This window comes from Strix uralensis, chromosome 16, assembly GCF_047716275.1.
Source record: "Strix uralensis isolate ZFMK-TIS-50842 chromosome 16, bStrUra1, whole genome shotgun sequence".
Taxonomy (NCBI): Eukaryota; Metazoa; Chordata; class Aves; order Strigiformes; family Strigidae; genus Strix; species Strix uralensis.
Window position 1 is genome coordinate 2,044,943 of NC_133987.1, and position 18,576 is coordinate 2,063,518.

General features: G+C 42.2%; 2 protein-coding genes across 4 annotated transcripts in view; one reads left to right on the forward strand and one right to left on the reverse strand.

Annotated features, from left to right (window-relative positions):
• The window catches only part of TMEM204 (transmembrane protein 204), a 31,994-nt gene extending 18,610 nt beyond the window's left edge, over positions 1-13,384 (reverse strand). The window contains exon 1 of the mRNA XM_074886570.1: positions 12,267-13,384. Coding sequence (XP_074742671.1) covers positions 12,267-12,546 — 280 coding nt within the window. The 5' untranslated portion in view covers positions 12,547-13,384. The remainder of the gene's footprint in view (positions 1-12,266) is intronic.
• IFT140 (intraflagellar transport 140) overlaps positions 1-18,576 on the forward strand; it is a 91,532-nt gene that overhangs the window by 58,902 nt on the left and 14,054 nt on the right. The gene's annotated exons all lie outside the window — the stretch shown is intronic.

The following is an 18,576-nucleotide window of genomic DNA, read 5'->3' on the forward strand; positions in this document are numbered from 1 at the left end:
GAAATAGTTAAGAACCATAGTCCATTAAACTTTTTCATATTGAATAAAATGTTATAACATACTAAGTATTTTTGGTTTTTCCTAGTGAGTTCATCTCTGACCAGAGAGGAAAATTATTTCGCTCAAGAAAATAGTTTGCTCAAAGATTTTGTGTTTAACTTTTAAAGTTGTCCTTTCTAGCATTGGGAGCATTTAGATCTCTTGCCGTGTTGAATGCTTACAGGTCGTGAAGCACACTGGCTGGTAACAGAATCACATTCAGACATCTGAACTTTGTAAATATCAGTAAAACTTTTGAGTGTTTGGGGCGTTCTTCTGTTCTTCCACTGAAATGGACTTCTGTAATACTTGGAGGACCAATGCCTGCTGAAGAGATAGCAAAGACTTTCAAAGGAGAAATGTATGAAGTAAAGAGCAGGCTTGCAGCCATTATTTTTAAAGTTCTTTAATTTGTTGACAGAGCTATCTGTAGTGTCAAAAAAATAGTTGGTTTACAGCCATAATGAATTCTGTTGCCTTGTCTGTATATAGTATGCATGAGCTTTAAAAAAGAAAAGAAAGCCTCAGTTATTATATACTCTAAATGGGTGAAGCTCATCCCAGAAATACATACTACCCCTTGGCAGAGCAACAAACACCAAATTTTTGCCTTCACTGTTCTTCATGGCTTCTTTTTAACACTTAATTGTGTTATAAATCCTTTTGGCTTTGCCATAGACGATATTATATATAGCATACCACAAATAGTAAGCTTATGACTGTGACTCAACTGAATTCCAACAGAATTTCTAATAATTTAGTCTTTAAATAATGGTTCTATGATCACTGTCCTCTCTTGCAACTGGAGAGTGCAGTAGCATTGGACGTGTAACACTGATGATCTTCACTGCTGTTTCTAAGAACTGCACACTGAGGGATGCTGATTTGCCGAATACACTTCGCTGTTCAGAGGGATGTAGGAATCCAACTGATACTTTGCATAGCTGCATCTTCTAACCAAAAAGAAGGTCGCACATCGTCCAGGTTGGAACTGCAAGAGGATGATAGGTAGAATAAAGGAAATAGCTGGTAGGATTTCACTGAATGTGAAGACAGTTGTTTTTATGGAATAAGGTATTACAAGAATTGAGTGCCCTTCCATATTTCCTATTAGGATATTGTTTTATTTGAACAGGTTTAATGTACGATCTGTCACCTTTTGGTTTTGTTCTAGAACTGTACTGATTCCTCTTCCTCAGAGGGGAAAAAGATCAAACTTTTAGTAATGTGTAACTCTTAGAAACTCCATTCTTCTTGCAGTGGAGCTTGTTAATTATATTCAGCCTGAAAGCGCCACCCTGCAGACGGCTGATTTCGTACTCACAGCCGTTGTAACTCGGCATGTTGTCAGCTCAGCACATGGTAATTGTCTCTTACACGTGTGCAGCCCTAAGCCGAGCTTCTGCAACGTGAAACCTCCCAGCCCAAAAGGTGGGAGTTGTGGAGAGCTGCTCTGGCCTCTCTCTATTGCAGACAACCCACGGACAACACTGATCAAGGAAGGGAGTTGAGTGTGTAATTTCAAAGCATTTCTTCAGAGTCTGTACCCAAAGACGTTGAAGGTGTAAGTCATACTGAGGAAGGCCAAGCCACAAAGCTCTTTCCCTGCTTGAATGACTTCGCAATCCAGCAATAAATATTTCTCATCTCTTACAAAATCGGCTGCAATGTTGTTTTTGTAAGACCTGTGAAATTCAGTGTTTACCTTCGTGCTCTTTTACTCTGCCTGTTGTAAATTCCTCAGTAGCCAGCTTCAGTCCTGATGTGTTTTCTAGAGACTTTATAATTAGTATGAATTTAAGGTGATTTGTTCAACCATTTCAAACATTTCTGCTTCATTTACAGCAGCCGTGATCCCACTGTAACTTTCTGTGGCCATTACAAACTTCATCAGCTTTTGCAGAATGATTTGTTAGCCACAATTTGTAAAACAAGAGGTTCCTAATGGTTATAATGTTATAATGTCTGCACAGTTACTGGTAGCATTTGTGTTAACCATTAGCTTCTAGAATCTATTGTCTAAGACTGTCATGACGTAGGTATTTTGTATTTTGGATGTCCTACCTTTTTTGTTTTGAACTCATTATTGTTAATGTCACCTGTCTCCTGAAGTTTAACTGTGAAAGGGGTTTCCTACAGCTAGAGGTGGATGCTTCCAGCAGAACAGACCTGGACACTGCAGAAGGTGTTTATACAGAAGGTCTGACACAGGTGAAGGAGGCAGGGCAATCCAGAGTATATCTCTGCTTTATACACACCTTTCCTTCACCTCCCTTAAGATGCAGCTTGGCTGTTGAGGACTGAAAGGGAATAGACACTGAATGGCTCCAAACCACTGCTCTAAGTGGCTTTTGTTCATTAATATAAAATGCTAGTCTCTGACTTTTTCCTTCTGGAAGCCCATCCTGATCCCAGTTTACTCTGAGAAGTAGTTAATTGGTGGACAGGGTATCCAGCTGGGTCTCTTGTACAGCTGGGGGTACTGGCTAATGAATTCTGCTTTGTTTAAAACACAGTGATCAGTCAAGGGTCAAAACCCAAACTCCAGGGATGAGACCAATTCAAATTCCTTGTTGTTTTGCTCACTTCCTAGACCAGATGTATCCATCTGGATTAGAAATGTTGATTTGCAAGCAGCAATTTTGTTTTGTTATATTCCATGATAGCCCCAGGACTCTTTGTGCTTTGCAGAAGTAGTTTAGTCATATTGAAGACTAATTTGCAGTGTTTTGAGATAATGAGGAAGGATGATCTCCCTGAAAAATCAGATTATGCTAATTGCTTACTGCTTGTGAGGTTTGCTTCCCCTCTTCTGTCTGCATATAGGGAAAAACAATCGTATGTGGGAATTCAAGCTGTGTATGAAAGAAACTAAATGGCCCAAGATATCTTAATATTCGTTTAAAACATCCCCTGAGAAATGTCACTTCTGGTGAACAAAAATTTTAGTGCAAACTTTAGTCCAGCTTGTGTAACTTATTAACTTACCCGTCCTGGGAAGAGTCTAGTGACCGCACGTTTACTCACTGTGTAGGAACAGCAGTGGCTCTAAACATCTCACCATGGCTTCACAAGTGCCTGCCTGCTGCCTAAGCTGAAGCTGGCTGGGAGCATGGTGTTACCGTGTCCCTGCAGTGGGACACAAGATGTGTTACATCTAAAAAATGCTATTTGAACTTTATAAGTAGATGGGCAGGGCTTCGCTATGCTGAGCTGAAGGATAGCACCACCTTAGGCTGACCCTAAATTGGTTACGTCTATCAGTTTATCCATACCTTAAATCTCCTGAGGAATTTTGCTTCCTTGTTTCTATTGATTGTTTTGGTCTTAACTACTTTAGTTGTGTTTAACTTCAGGTTTCTTTTAACCAAAAGCTACCCTTTCAAGTATAGATTTTAAAAATTACTCCAACCAACCAGCGTTTTGAGTGGAGTACCTTTTCATCATTGACTTGCTTTTCAAACATTACTCAGTTGCTAACCTTTTTTCACTGTCAGTATAAAAATGCAGACTTTATAGGAGGAATTCAATGGTTGCTGTGTTTGTGATGAAAGGAATTTTTTAAAAAATGTATTTTATCGGTGCTCTTTCCTTTTTATGGTTCTTGGGTTTATTGATTACTTAGTGAGTTATTGAGTGTACATTCTGAGATGTACTTGACTGTCTTCATAAATGCTTAATGTTCGTACGTGACTTTATTCTGGAAAGGAGCATAAATAGTCGTGTTTCTGAAATAGAGATTTCTAAATAATTATGGCTAGAATTGGTAATGCTTCTTATGCTTAAGTTGCTTCACTAATTTTTGTAAGAACCTGTTTTCAGTTGCTTCTAACTTTGCTAGACTTCATCTTCTTGGGCTGGGTGCCTGCAGGCTGAGATCATGCTCTGCTGTTAAAGTTTAATCTAACTAGGTCAGTAGTTAGATTCTTTCTAATATAATCAAGAGATTCTGAGTGCACAGTTTTCCTCTGGAACTTGACATTTTGCTGAGGTGTTATGCTGAGATAAGGGATGCTCTCCTGCTGTTCTATTCATATTCACTCCAGTAGGTAGTCTGATAAGCCTCAGTACAGTGGCAACTCCATCCTCTGAAAGCCCAGCAGTGCTGGGCATGTTCATCACCTCATGGCTCTGCTGTCCCAGCAATGGACAGTCTTTGCACTGCGGTACCACACTCTAGAGCAGAGAGTTTGCTCTGTCCAAGCTCCGAGCCCTTGCTGCGTGGCTCTGGGGAACTCACTTCTCATTTTGCCCCAGTTCCTAAGCCATTTGGAAAATAAGTAACAGTTATGCCTGTGCCTTAACCTAAAGATTTGCAGCCTGCCCATGATTTAGGCTGGGCTCAGTGCATGGTTTTGTATAGCAGAGTTCTACTTTTTCAGCCTTTTGGAGTAATTTTTAAAAACCACATTATAGGGACTTCAGAAATGCAAAGCCAAGCATCCAAACACTGGAGAAAGCCAGAATAGTACACTTTTTACCTAAATAGGCTTATACCATTTTTTACGGGAGCTCTGATTCATTCAACCCATGAAATAGTGCTCTGCAAAAAATGGAAGTGGTGCTGTTCAGACTGGCTCTCTGCTGGACTTCTGTCTTGCTAACTCTTACGGTCTGGCTGTAAATGAAGTTGAGTTCCAACCTGGAGAACTGAATTCTGTATTAATAATTTTAGAAGAAACCCTTCTTTACAATTCTAAAAAAAATCTACTTTAACTAAACTTTCGGCAACTAATTCTGTGTTCCTCTTGTTTTGGATGTCAGCATTGTCAGCAAAGATCAGATGTGCAGAAACAGTCTCTGCAGCTGACATGGAAATTAGCTGGAGCTGTGCCTTGAATATCAAGAGCACTATGAAAAAGCAAAGTACAACCACGTTTCATTTTACGACGTAGACACAGGAGATTCAGCACTGACTGTTAAAAGAGTTAAGAGATAACAATAAATAGAATCACTGTAATTATTTATTGACAGCATCATGCTACACCTCCCAAACTTGTGCTCTATTAATGAAGTCTTTAGACATTTAATTTCTTCTGTTGATTTAAATTTGTGGTATTTATGTGGTTAATCTCTTGAACTGCTTTTTGGAATATGAATTAAAAATATGTTGAAATTTGTGGAAAAAAAGTAAAACAAATGCTGGCAGTATCTAAGTGCACCTTTGCATGACTATGTAACTGAGACTGTGGGAAGATTTAATTAAAGCACTGCCTCTTTGATACAGATATATTTTGATTGTCTGAATATACGCGGATTTCTTAAAAGTGAAACAGATTTGAATCTAGTTTTTTCTTCATCAGTTTTCACCCTTTCCACATAAGGAATTATGTGCATGTCTCACTGCGAGGACAGGACTTTATCCTGAAAAGGAAAGTCTTTCCCTCTCTCTTTCCTTTTTAAATCTCTGTAAGCAGCCATATGGCTTTCAGGTACAAGGAGTCCTCAATACGTTCTGTTGCTGGGTGGATATCTGAAAAATGAGAACAGTCACTTACTTTGCTTGGTGTCATCTACTGGCTAGCTTCCTGAAGTGTGCCATTTGTGCTTTTTCACTTAAAAATAGTAATTTAAAAAAGGAGGGGAGGGAGGAGAAACCAGTCTATTTTGGAACTTTAGGATGGAGCTCATCTGAGTGTGAAACTTTGTATTTGAATATTTAGTTTGAAAGGCACATATCTTGTTTGGGGAGAGAAGAAGAGTGTGGTTGGTTGCGTGGGTTCTTTTAACAGCTTCAGTAGTTACTTTTGGAGCGAAGACATAGCTACATCAACTATTTTCAACATAAACAAGTGCTTATTGTTTAATGATGGGGATCTTCCAAACTCAACATTTAGACCGCTCCTATGCAGTGTGATCAATTTTAACTGACAAGGCTGTTGCATAGTTCCTGTTGAGATGTTCGTTGTCTACATGTTGTAGTTTGCCTGTTTACAAGGATCACTAGGCTGTTGGTGGCTGTAATAAATGCATTTAATCTGAAATTTTCAAAAGCTCCATAGCCATTTTCACTCTTAATGCTTTAATTGAATTCAAAGTCTTGATAGTGAGAGTAATAAAACATGAATTTCTCTGAGAACGTTTCTGTGCAATGCCTGGGGAGGTACTGTATTAAAACATATATTAGGTTCATTTTTCTATCCTGAATCCCCCAAAGTTTTGAACTTTTCCAAAATAAGTACACGGCATAGTAAAATCCATGTTAAAATGAGCATTAGTAATTTCACTTATTTAAATATTGAAATTAGTAATTTAACTTACTTAAATATTGATCGTATTGCAGATGTTAGGAGGGGAAATCACAAGCCCTGAGCTGCCAGCTGTCTGCACTGCCTCCATCTCTGGATAACAGCCTGAGCAGTTTACCAGGCAACCATGTATACAATAAGGTTTGGGGCTTTTAAAAATCTGATGGTAGTTCCTGTCTTCTCCAAATGCAGTGGGCCTCCTTTCTTCATCTGTATATTTTGAAAAAATAATGTGTCTACAACATGCTCGAGCGTGTCCAGAGAAGGGCAACGGAGCTGGTGCAGGGTCTGGAGCACAGGTCTGATGGGGAGCGGCTGAGGGAACTGGGGGGGTTTAGTCTGGAGAAGAGGAGGCTGAGGGGAGACCTCATGGCCCTCTACAACTGCCTGAAAGGAGGGTGCAGAGAGGGGGGATGAGTCTCTTGAGCCAAGGAACCAGCGCCAGGACAAGAGGGAATGGCCTCAAGCTGCGCCAGGGCAGGGTCAGACTGGCTCTTAGGAAGGATTTCTTTGCAGAAGGGGTTGTTGGGCGTTGGAATGGGCTGCCCAGGGCAGGGGGGGAGTCCCCACCCCTGGAGGGGTTGAAGAGTCGGGTTGAGCCAGCGCTGAGGGATCTGGTGGAGTTGGGAACTCTTAATGTTGGGTTGATGGTTGGACTGGAGGATCTTCAAGGTCTTTTCCAGCCTAGATGATTCTGTGGTTCTGTGATTCTGTGCTTGACTCAGCCTGGCTTCCATCCAGCCAAATTTCAGAGAAATTTGTGGAAATACAGTGGACATTGGCTGTTGCCTCTGCAAGCAAAAGTCAGCTCCTGATTCCCACACTGAGCCGCATCCTGCCTTAGCCACCGTATTTCACAGTGTACATGTGTTTGCATAAATCATACGTTTAGGCTGGACAGGTGTTTATATTTGGTCCCTATGGCAGTCACGTAGTTGCTCGTGATATCGTGCCTCTCCCTGGCACTGGTTTTACTTCCTTGTAAGAACTACAATTAATGAGAACTATCTTACTCTGGGCATCTGTAGTTGATACACGCTTCCCACTGTTGAGATTTGCATTATGTCCTCTGGAGCCCTGAAGAACCGAGCAAGGTTTTTATATCTTTTTAAACCCCTCCCTATTCCTGTGTCTCCACATTGTTCGTAATGTTCTTTAGACACAAAGGGACAGACTGTGACCTTGGCTAATGAATAAATCAGCTCCATCTGTCCACCCAGAGACAGCCTCCTAGCACAGTAGGCCTTAAGGGCATATTTGTATTGCGCAGCGTGGTTAAAAATATCTAAGCTGATTCCAAGCAATCTGGTGTGTTCACACAGTGCAACACAGTGCTGGCCTGGTGCTGGGCCAGGATGTAGGTAATGGTGGCTCTGGGTAGGTCTGGTTAGCTCTGAGAAGGGGCATCACTGGGGGTGTAGCTATGTATTCTCACTACTCAAAGCAGGTTGTGTGTCCCCGTGTGATGCTGCATCGCTCCGTTTGCTGTGTCTGCTCATGCACTAAGTGGGCACAAAGCTGAGTACTGAGTACTCAAGACACACTGTCTTAGCCAAGATCTTACTAAGTGGATGCTTCTACTACATGTGGTCTTTTTTTGACGGGTTAAGAGATGCAGACAAGAGCGTAATATTCTGAGATTTTTCTACAGCCCTGAAACTGCATCTCCATAAACTTTGGCAAATTTCTTTGCCCTCACTCAGATGACAGGAGAGTTAGGCTACCTGGCTAGGTTTCCTTCAAGTATTTTGAAGGGGGGATGTACCATCTGAGTTCTTGGTGAAGCCTTCAAGTTTATATCATCTAGTGGTTTGTCCACGTTAGAAAAACTTTGATTGGTGTCCTCATAACTGGGCTCTGCTTCTCAGCATAAGCAGAGATTTCAGATCTGATAGTTTGTTGCCACTAAAAGAGAGTTATCTCACCCGTCACCGCGCTTGCATCACTTAGCTTGTGCTAGAAGCAGTACTTGTTGGACTCGATACCACCACTTAATCCAACACAGAAATAACCATGCAAAAACGCCATCTCCCCCTGCAACCTTCCACTCCAAACCTGGCTGTTTTCTTGCTGTTAGTCATTTGAACTGTCTCACAGAAGCTTTTTAGCATCACAGACGGTTGAATGAAGGGTGCAGGACTGCGCAGTGAGAAGGAGAGGAAGAAGTGGATAAAGACAAATGCCTGAGAGCTCCCCCTTCCAGGAGCAGCGAGGCTTGAGCTTGAAGAACAGAGTTGAGGTGCTTTCCCCTAGGACCAGGTCATCCACATTTCTTGTGTTGTGCCTTGTTGAAATAGTTCACATTGAGACACTTTGTTTCTGTATAATATTTTTAATATCATTTACTCCTGTCCCTGGATTATTTTTTTTTTCTATTTCTAATCTTTTTTTCTCATGGTGTGTCTTTGCTGCAGCATCTGTCACCATCCCCCTTTGTCTCTTATGTCACTTTATCCCAGTGGGCCTTTACTGACACTTTAATATTCTCGATACAGCGTTTACATCACAGGATGCAAAACACCTTAGTTTTCCTCTTTTTCCAGTGGTTTGTGTTACGGTGAAATAATTCACACAGATGTCCTGTTAGTGGGGAATTGTATCAGAGGGTTATTTGGTATTTGGACTTAGCGTTTCCAGAGAGGCTTTTGGCAGACATGGTCCATCACATCGACTTTCCCTGCTTGTTTCCTGCACAATCTTTTGACAGATCGTTTACTAAGAATTTTACCCAAAATATGCAAAACTTCAATTATTATTTGTTTCAATTTGCTGGAGTTTATTTTTAGTTTAAGCACATGCAAGTCCTGACACAATGAGCTATTTCCATAATTTTTCTTGCAAATCATTTTGCTTGAGCTGTGCACATGATGAGAGAAAAAACCCACCCCAGCTTTACTGTGTCCCTTGAAAAGGAGCTTTGCCAATGATGTCAGCGGGAGAAGGAGCAGGCAGTGAAAGTCAGTGAAAAATAGGTTTTAAGAATGTGCTTCTCTGCCAGCGAGTGAGCCTGCTTACAGCAGTGCAAAAGGGCATTGAATGACTCGAGCGTGTCCAGAGAAGGGCAACGGAGCTGGTGCAGGGTCTGGAGCACAGGTCTGATGGGGAGCGGCTGAGGGAACTGGGGGGGTTTAGTCTGGAGAAGAGGAGGCTGAGGGGAGACCTCATGGCCCTCTCCAACTCCCTGAAAGGAGGGTGCAGAGAGGGGGGATGAGTCTCTTGAGCCAAGGAACCAGCGCCAGGACAAGAGGGAATGGCCTCAAGCTGCGCCAGGGCAGGGTCAGACTGGCTCTTAGGAAGGATTTCTTTGCAGAAGGGGCTGTTGGGCGTTGGAATGGGCTGCCCAGGGCAGGGGGGGAGTCCCCATCCCTGGAGGGGTTGAAGAGTCGGGTTGACCCAGAACTGAGGGATCTGGTGTAGTTGGGAACGGTCAGTGTGAGGTCAATGGTTGGACTGGAGGAGCTTCAAGGTCTTTTCCAACCGAGACGATTCTGTGGTTCTGTGATTTAGTTGGCTGTTAGTTACATCCTCCTTGTACGGAACTCATCAGGATATGGAAAAGCAAATTCTCAAATGTTTTAGTTTTTCTGTTGAACTGTGAGATAAATAACTTGTGCCCCAAATATATATATGTGTGTATATATATAATTTATTTTATATGAGCAAGATTGTGGCCTTTTTAGCATTGCTATTGGAAGAACACATTTCCTATTTATTGTTCCACAAATGGCATCCAAAATACTCCATGTTAACTCTTACCATTGAGGAAGGAATGTCTTTGTTTAGAAAATTCTTTTTATATGGATGTATATACACAGACACACATATATGTCTGTGATTTATCTACAACTGGCAGATAAGCATTGCCATATATATTACATGTGATTTCTCATTAGAGAAATTCTTTAAAATTACAAAAACATGGATGCAGCGTCAGGCTCATATTGATGATGTGACAATCCATGGAAACATATTTAAGATACGTGCAACAGATTTGTTTCCTACTTAGATTGTCATGACACCTGCAGAGGTGAGATCTTCTTTTAAATGCTTCATAAAGATTCAGAATTGGCCTTTTGCTTTCTATTTGCTTCCAGATTAAATAGTGGAGGAATGCTTCATTCCTATACAAATTGAGTCATTTGGCTTCAAAGTCCTCCTTTAAATTAGAATTTTTAAGAGTGTTGGTTAGAGAATTCTTCTGGGACTTGATCATGGTATAATTATTACTTTGAAACTTTAAATTTTTCTATCACATTTTGCTTCCATTTCATGTAAGAAACTGCTGCCCATACAATTCTGCCATGAAACTGATACCACTGTGCCAGTCTTTATAGCACCACCCATCTTCTGACCCGTGCACAGCAAGAAATACAAGGTTGTGCGTTTAAAATGCTGCAGGAGCCAAATTCAATATGCAGGGGCTCATTCTAGCCGTTGAATATAGAGCATGTCCTTTTAAAATTCATGACTGGTATGCATGTTTTTCAAGTTAGAACATGGCTTATAAATATTAATTGGGGCAGTGATTCCAGTGAAGAAACTGCAGATACACATCAAGGAACTTTTCCAACGATCTAATCCTTTTTATAATTATTTGTCATTACAAAAGTTCTTTCAGTTAAAAAAGAATTGAAAGTTAGGTTTAGGGCTTTATAACAGTTTAGAAGTTTTCTGGTTGTGATTTATGCAGGTTTAATATTAGCGAATGTGCAAAAGATGTTACTGCACAGTTTTGTTGGAAACCATGATATGAAATGGGTCTACATTAAAGCATTTTTTAAAAAGAAATTCCTCTCATATTTCTTTGTTTTCATCTCCAGAGGGATACAAGAGACTCTGAGGAGAGGCAGAGCATTTTGCTCCTTCTCCACATTTCAAATCATGAAAAAAAAATCTGTCTGAAATCACACATGTTACTAATGCTAGTGTCCTTCAGAGGCCCCAGAGCTGTTCATGATAAAATCTCTGGAGAATCCCAGTGTCTGTCAAGGCATGAACGTTACAGACATTTGTTCTGTTAAATTCAGTTCCTTGGAGGATGCAGTTAAAGCACTGGTTTGGCTGAACAAAGGACCCCGGGCACTGTTGCTCACAGCCCTGACCTCTGTAGGGGTGTAGGAGCCAGCTGCTGGAAGCATCCCAAGCCAGTTCTGCTCTACTTTCTTAGGGAGAGCAGGGTTGCACCGTTAGTATTACGAACGTGATAAGCAAGGTGTACTTTTGTATTACTCATCTTTATAATTCTCAACGTTGGCTTACAGGTCTCATCTTACAAAACCCAATTTAACTAGCTCAGTTTAAGCTATATGCATCCTTCAAATCCCCTGTGTCTGTGAATTCACAAAATGAGAAATACACCATGCGTAGGGATTTTCATGTTCCCCAAGTAGTATACTAACTGTGTTTTTTCACCAAGAAGAACAGTTGCATACATTAAGGCCTATCTCAATTTTACATGTTTTTACCAAAACTATTTGTCTTTTCTGTTCCTGGCACTTCCAACAAAAGTAAACAGAAGGGAGAAATAACTTAGCATGGCATTTGAATACTTTCTTTGGGATTTTTTTTTAAATTTTATGGTATTGAGAGCAATTGGGGTTGGGGTTTAATGTATTGAGCAGGAAAGGATATGCTTATAGCAGGAACCCAGCAGGGAGAAGCGAGCAGCAGCAGTCTCAAAGCTTTACACTTACACTTCACTGATGATTTTTTCAAAGTACCTCATTCCGTTTAAACCAGACAATGTAGGTCAGTGCTTTTGGGGTGGGAGGAGGAGGAATTTAGTTCATCACTGGTGGACATCATTATTACTATTTTTCCAAATTAATTTATTTGGGGATGAGTGTTAAGAGATGTTTAGAACCAGATGGTTAACAATGCTTTCAGGATGCTCTGCTAGGCTATAAATCTCCTGGGGACCATGTACACGGTCTCAGTTGCGACCTGGTGTAAGCAGAGAAGACAAGAGATTGAACTTACGTTTGACAGTACTGCGTGACTCCTGGAACCCAGCTGACTCCGAACCCCAGCCCAGGGCTTCACACTCGCGCTCCTCCCCTTGCCCATGCCTGGCACTGGTGCTTGCACCTCCTCTGCTCTTTTCTGCCAGCCAGCACATCTTCCAGAGCCCCACGCTGCGCTTACGTCCGTCCTCCAGGGTCTGGTACACCCAGTTGGGAGTAAAGGCAGCTGCGTTGTTAAGAATAAGTGAGACCAGGGCTACCAACACAGCTGTGGCTACCAGTTTCTGGACAGTCATATCTGACTGTCAGCTTGCTGCCAGTCTCTGTTTGCAGAAGACACGAGGTCTCGATCAGCTGCAGCACATTGAAATTGGACTTGAAACAGAGGCAGCTTTGCTCGGATGTTACGAAGGGCTAGAGGACATCACCGTTCATTCTCAAAGTCAACTCCAGAGGTGTTTCTGATCAAGGAAATGAGAATTTTGCGAGGTAGGTAGGAGAATTCCATAAAATAAGAACACAAAGAAGGTTTTTAGGTCCTTCCCAGCTTTGGCTTATCCACCTTCTTGCACTTTGATAAGTAATGCCAGTCCTGTGATGAACTGAACGATAGGGAGGTCCATTCCTTGTGAGACGAGGCGAATCCAGAAAGAATCCAGACTCGATGCTTGGGAGCCTGAGCTGGTGCCGGGGCAGAGGCGGGGATGCTCAGCAGCAGCGGGCCAAGTCCTCCGAGTCAACCAGCGCCGCTCCGAAAACCTTTTTTTCAAGTGCAAACTTCAGAATATCCCGCAAAGCGCGACAAATGTCATCCTCTCAAAACTAAGCCAAACTGGAGGTGAATGCTGTCATCCCCGAGGAGCTCTGCGAGTCTGGAGTATCTCAAGGAGTTTGCTCTGCCGTGTCCCTCTCTGAAGATCCGAGCTGCGAGTGCAGGGCCCGGAGAACAGCCACTGCTGTGAGGAAAAGGCCCCCCCACCTCTTCACGAAGAGGAAATGGCTGTTTTTGTGGCTGGTTTTGGTGAGCGTCAGGGCGTAGTCGACTGCAACAAACAGAGCCAGTGCCACGGCAGTCAAACATTAACAGGATGTGTTTCCTGAAAGGAAAGGACTATGGAGACTTCTAAAGTTGTACCTCCTCCCCTCGGAGAGCCCCCCTCCCCGCCTCTCCCCTCCTGTCCTCCCGGCAGCACAAAGCAGGGCTGGGAGGACGGGGCTGCACATTGCAGAGGAGCCTGGGGAGCAGATCGGAGTCCTCTGTAAAAGGGAAAAAAGAAATCCCCAGCCTCAACCCTTGGAACATAGGTCTGCAGACACGGACTGCGGAGAGGGATTTTAAAATGCATTTTACCGAAAGCAAAACAATAATGGGGTTATCTGTTGAACAGCATGATGAAAGTGGTGTGTGGGGGGGGTGTCCACTGGCGTTCCCCTTCCGCTCTGCAACCCTAGAAGGGAGCATGGCAGATAAATAGAAAATATAAAATCTCGAGATTCTCAACCTGATAAACAAATTTGAGGCGTCTGAAAAGGCAGTTGCAAGTGTCACGATGTGAATGAAGTTGAAAATCGCTGCATTGCAGCACTGGTACTGCAAAGCTGAAGGGAAAGCTGCTCTAATAAACAGATTCAAAAAGAGTTACGAGGATGTTTCAGACTGTCAGCACGGATGTTTCCAGAGGGGTCTTGCAGAGAGGCTTCCCAAACAGCTGTTGGCTGTTCCCATCGGGTGCCACCGCTGGCTGGACGGGCCAGAGGCCACCGTCCCTGGGGGTCTGGCCCTGCGGTGGCCACCGCCGTCTGCTGCCCCCCAGGCCATTACTGCCCGTGGCTGTGCCCTGCCGTGGGCTGAGCCTGTTCTTTAGGCTGAAAAAATACTCTACCAGGTGTAGTATTAAATAGTATCTTGTGAAATGAAGGTGTGACGTTCTTGTCAACAGCCTGGAGAGGGAGCAGGAAGCAGCCGTGGCACAGCACCCGCATCACCAGGTGCATCTGCACCACAGCAGCACCCGAGGTGTTGGGACAAGAGTTCACATCAGTGGAATTAATGAAATTAGATTAGAAACTGATTTAATTTTATAGCATCTCTGTTTTACCCGCTAAGTTATTTGGCCCCAATACATGTAGACAAACTGGTTGGAAATTTTTTGAAAAGCAACATTTTATTTTCTAAGACTTGTTGCTGAGAGGAGTGGAAAATATTTCAGTGCAGTTCATATGCCCCTATAATTAGTTTTCAGCTATTGGAACTGAATGTACAAATCTGGCTACGAATTCACCCCTCCTCTGTGCGCTTGGTTCCTTTTTAATCCTTAAATGGGTTAAGCTTTAGGTACTTTGAGCATCTTCATACTTTGACAGCAGTACAGCATCTTTGGTTTCTTTTTTTTTTTCCTGTGATTGGTCATGTTCCTGTACATCTCTGGTTTTAGAAGTTTCCGTATAAATAACACACTGGTGTCTGCCATTCTTCAAAGAAAATTCCTAACAACGACGACTGTATTTTTGTGTTTTATAACCTATGGATTATTTGTCATTATTTTAAGCCTGTGATTCAGCAGCAAGACAGATGATGTTCATATACAGCTAATGCCAGGAGAGATTTATCTTTAGGGAAAATCTCTTCTACCCACTTGCACCCTTGCTTCTGCCCCCTCCTGTCTTTGATTTTTGTGATTTGTTGAAGTCTGAGCATGTATTTTCAGAAGGGCACAAACTTTCTTCGCATGTTATATGTAAAAAAAAAAGGCAATTGTATTTTACAAAGGCTGAACAAATCCGTGTAATAATTTAAGACTTAGTCACGTCTCTTCCTCTTTCCACTCCAATTATTTGGTGTGAGAATATTCAACCTCTTTTTTGAATTCCAGCAACATTAAAAAAAATTCTTCCTACATCATACTTGTATTTGAGCATCAAAGGGACCAGGTGATCTAAACGTCATATGGCATTAATTTGTGGTTTGAGATATATGATACTTGAGAAATTCTTCATGTTTCATAGGCAAATCCATGCAAGTCAATGAGTTTGCATTTAGGGCAGCTTTCCCAGAGGAAGAAAATCTTTCTGTCTCCCAGACTGCCTCTTCTCGTGGCTGCAGACGAGTGGGTGGCTGTGTAGGGAGTTGCAGCTGGGAACAGCTGTGGATGAGTCAAGAGGATCCGTTCACTGCCACAGAAAACACAGGAGGTGGCACTGGGACTGGTGTCAGAAGTTGGCTTTCGGTCGGATGCTTCACCCCTCTAGCTCTGGTGAGGTGGCCATCTCCAAAAAGGCTGCAGAATTTTAAGTCCATGTGGTCTCTGTTGATGGGGACTGCCACATCACAAATGATTTGGGACTTTTTGTGATAATGGAAAATTTTCAGGGACCCCCCGTCGTGGCTTACAGAGCAGAAAGGCCAGCAGCACCGCAGCCTCCAGCTCGCCCGGATGATGCAGCACTGGGGGTGTCTGAGGAGCAGTGCAAGGCGTAGGAACTGCTGTTGGCTGCAGTAATTCAACAAGCACATGATTTTTTTTTTTCCCATGGCAAAATTTCTGGTGGTGGTTCTTGTCTGGAAGTAGTTGTTTGCTAATTGTTTCTTCCATGCTTGAGAGTGGTTCTGCTCAGGGGTAGGTTAAATTACTCCATACAATTTGCATAGCGGCTTATAAAGCATTTTGGGTCTTTCTGGGTGAGAAAGCAGTTATGTAAAAGTAATTTTACTTTCAGAATCTTAATAATCTAGATTATATCAGATAAGTAGTTGCTTCCATACTGAATTTGTCCATTTACTACCTAATAAATTCTGGTTACAGTTGTTTATGCAGGGCATAATCTTTTTTTCTATTGTTTTTTAATAGGCAGATAGCTTTTTGTCGTTCTATTCAACTAATAAAAACATCTAAAGATATAAAATTGGAGAATTGCCCAAATGAATAGATCACATTAAGTCAAAATTAAACGAGATTTTCAAAGATCTGGTAAACTTTCCTACCCTGCTCATACCCAAATGGCTCAGTTATTCATTTTTGTTACAGTTTTAATCAAATGGTTCTTGTTGGCACATTCAGAGTCAGTGACATTCGCTGTCTTCCCTCAGAAATCTCGTGCTTCCAGGACAAACCAGTCCAGCAATCCTTCTGATCCTTAAAAAAAAAAGCAGCACCTTAACGAACACTTCTCCACTAATCAGTGTGCAGCAGTATGTTCAGCTGCTGTGCTTGCTGCGTTCCACAGGACACACGAGTTTTGTCTGATGCAATTCACACTGAGCAGTAGCTTGGTGTTGGGTTTATCAGGGTAAGGTTGGAACAGACAAAGCTGTGGATTTAATATGATATCATAAATACTGCTCTGTAAAGCTTTTGTTGCTTTATCAAATACTCTGTTTCTGCCAGGGAAGAGTTTTTAGGAATAATCCAGACAGCTTTCAATGTTTTGTTCCTACATGAGAAAGGCCTGACCTGTTTCGCAGAGAAACACTCATTTGATATGAATAATGCTATCAAGGATCTCACTGAATTGTTACAACTTTTCATATATTATTTAGTTCCTTATCTTTTAGTCCCACTGAACAGGCATAACTAGAATCCAATAAACACATTTTAAAAGCTCCTAACATAATTTAGCTACATCAGAGAAAACTTCATTTTTTCAAGTCCTGAGTTTTTTCCGGGTTACGAGAGAACAAACAGTAAACCACCAATTTTGACATTTTAACTCTCTGTTTATTTTGCAGTGGTTTGAAGACAAGATCAGTGTCCATTTATATAGCTGTGTTTAAAACTTTACATAGCACATCCAAATGATGAGCTTTTCATCCCTGCTAACCTTAGGTGTCGTGTAGTTTGTCTTGTCTGACCATGTCCAAGCCCTCTTGTAGCCATTATGGTCCACAGCAGGATGCTTTTATCCTGTGACTGGTCTGTTAAATCACATATATGTAAAGTTGATCATAAATGAATTATTTGGTCAGAATCACCTGCTGTTACACATTTCAGCCAGACTACATTATTATAACATGTTTTCTCAGGGGTTGGAAGGTGCAACTTTTAAGTTCTGCAATCCAGGCAAAGAATTCACATTTGAAAAATAGTAATAGTTGTTGTTAATTTTCCTTTAGGAAGTAGCACCTGCTTTGTCCCATCCTTTTCCTTTGCACAGAAAATTCCTTTGCATAGAAAACACCCCTGAGCAGCACGTAGGCAGCAGCTGGGGGCTGGGGAAGGGTGGTGCCCAGTGCCCGGCAGCGTTTGTCACGGCCAGCCCAGACACATCACGTCAGGGGGAGTCTCGTAGCAAACCCTTCGCACCAGAACGGTTCATCCGCAGCGGGCCGGCTGGCCAAGCTGCTGAGAATCTGCTCGGAATTTCTTGACAGGGAAGTGAAGCTTCCTTGTCCCCACTGTAGGCTCAGCAAAAGCTCTCCTGTTGCTGGATTTATTTCCATTTTTGACGGCCCAGGCGGTGCCTGAGGCACAAGGGGACACCCCCCACTCCAGGTAGATGTATGCTTGAGGGACATAATTATATATTAATTTTCTATAATATAATGTTACAGGAAAGTAATAATATATTGTTATATATATATCATAGTGTTATAGATATTATATTAGTGCTGTAGATATTATATTAGTATTTCCCTTTGCATTATACAGTAATCATTTAAAGCAGAGTGCTCAGGGGCCTGTTCAGCAAAGTGGGGCCCAAATCCGAAGGAGATTCTTTTTTTCTCCTGATTTAAGATATTTAGAGGCAAGAGACAGAACATATGTTCATTTTCCAAATATACCCCATTAACGAGAGGGAGAGGGATTTTGTAGTGAGATGCTTCAGACATATAAATCTCCAGCACTTCTAAATAATACTCCATTTACTGGATTTTTTTCTTCAAACTTTCGTGCAAAATGGACAATGAAAAATATATACGAACATGAGGGTTTGTAAAGTCAGACTGTTAGATGCTACAAGCATAGTTTCGTGGAAAAACAGATGCAAAATATTCGCTATAAAGGCACAAAAAGTCTTTCATCAAATACGTAGTAAAACTTGTGTCCAGTCTTAAGAAGTGTCGGAGTTTGCTTTCCAAATCCACAGCACTGCTGCTGTGGCCTGGGGAGTTTGGGGTGCAGCAGCAGCAGATTTATGTCTGGGTTTCCTGGGGAGGCGTTGCCCCCCCGCAGCGCTTGGGGAGCGCTCTCCCAGGGCTCTGCTCGCGCTGCGCTGCGTCTGGGCTTCGTTAGGTTTCCAGCTTTGGCTGATTAAGTGCAGATGAGAGCAGCTTTCCAGGGGGGAGAGAAGGAGGAGGAGGAGGGGAAGAACAGGAAATTCCCAGAGCA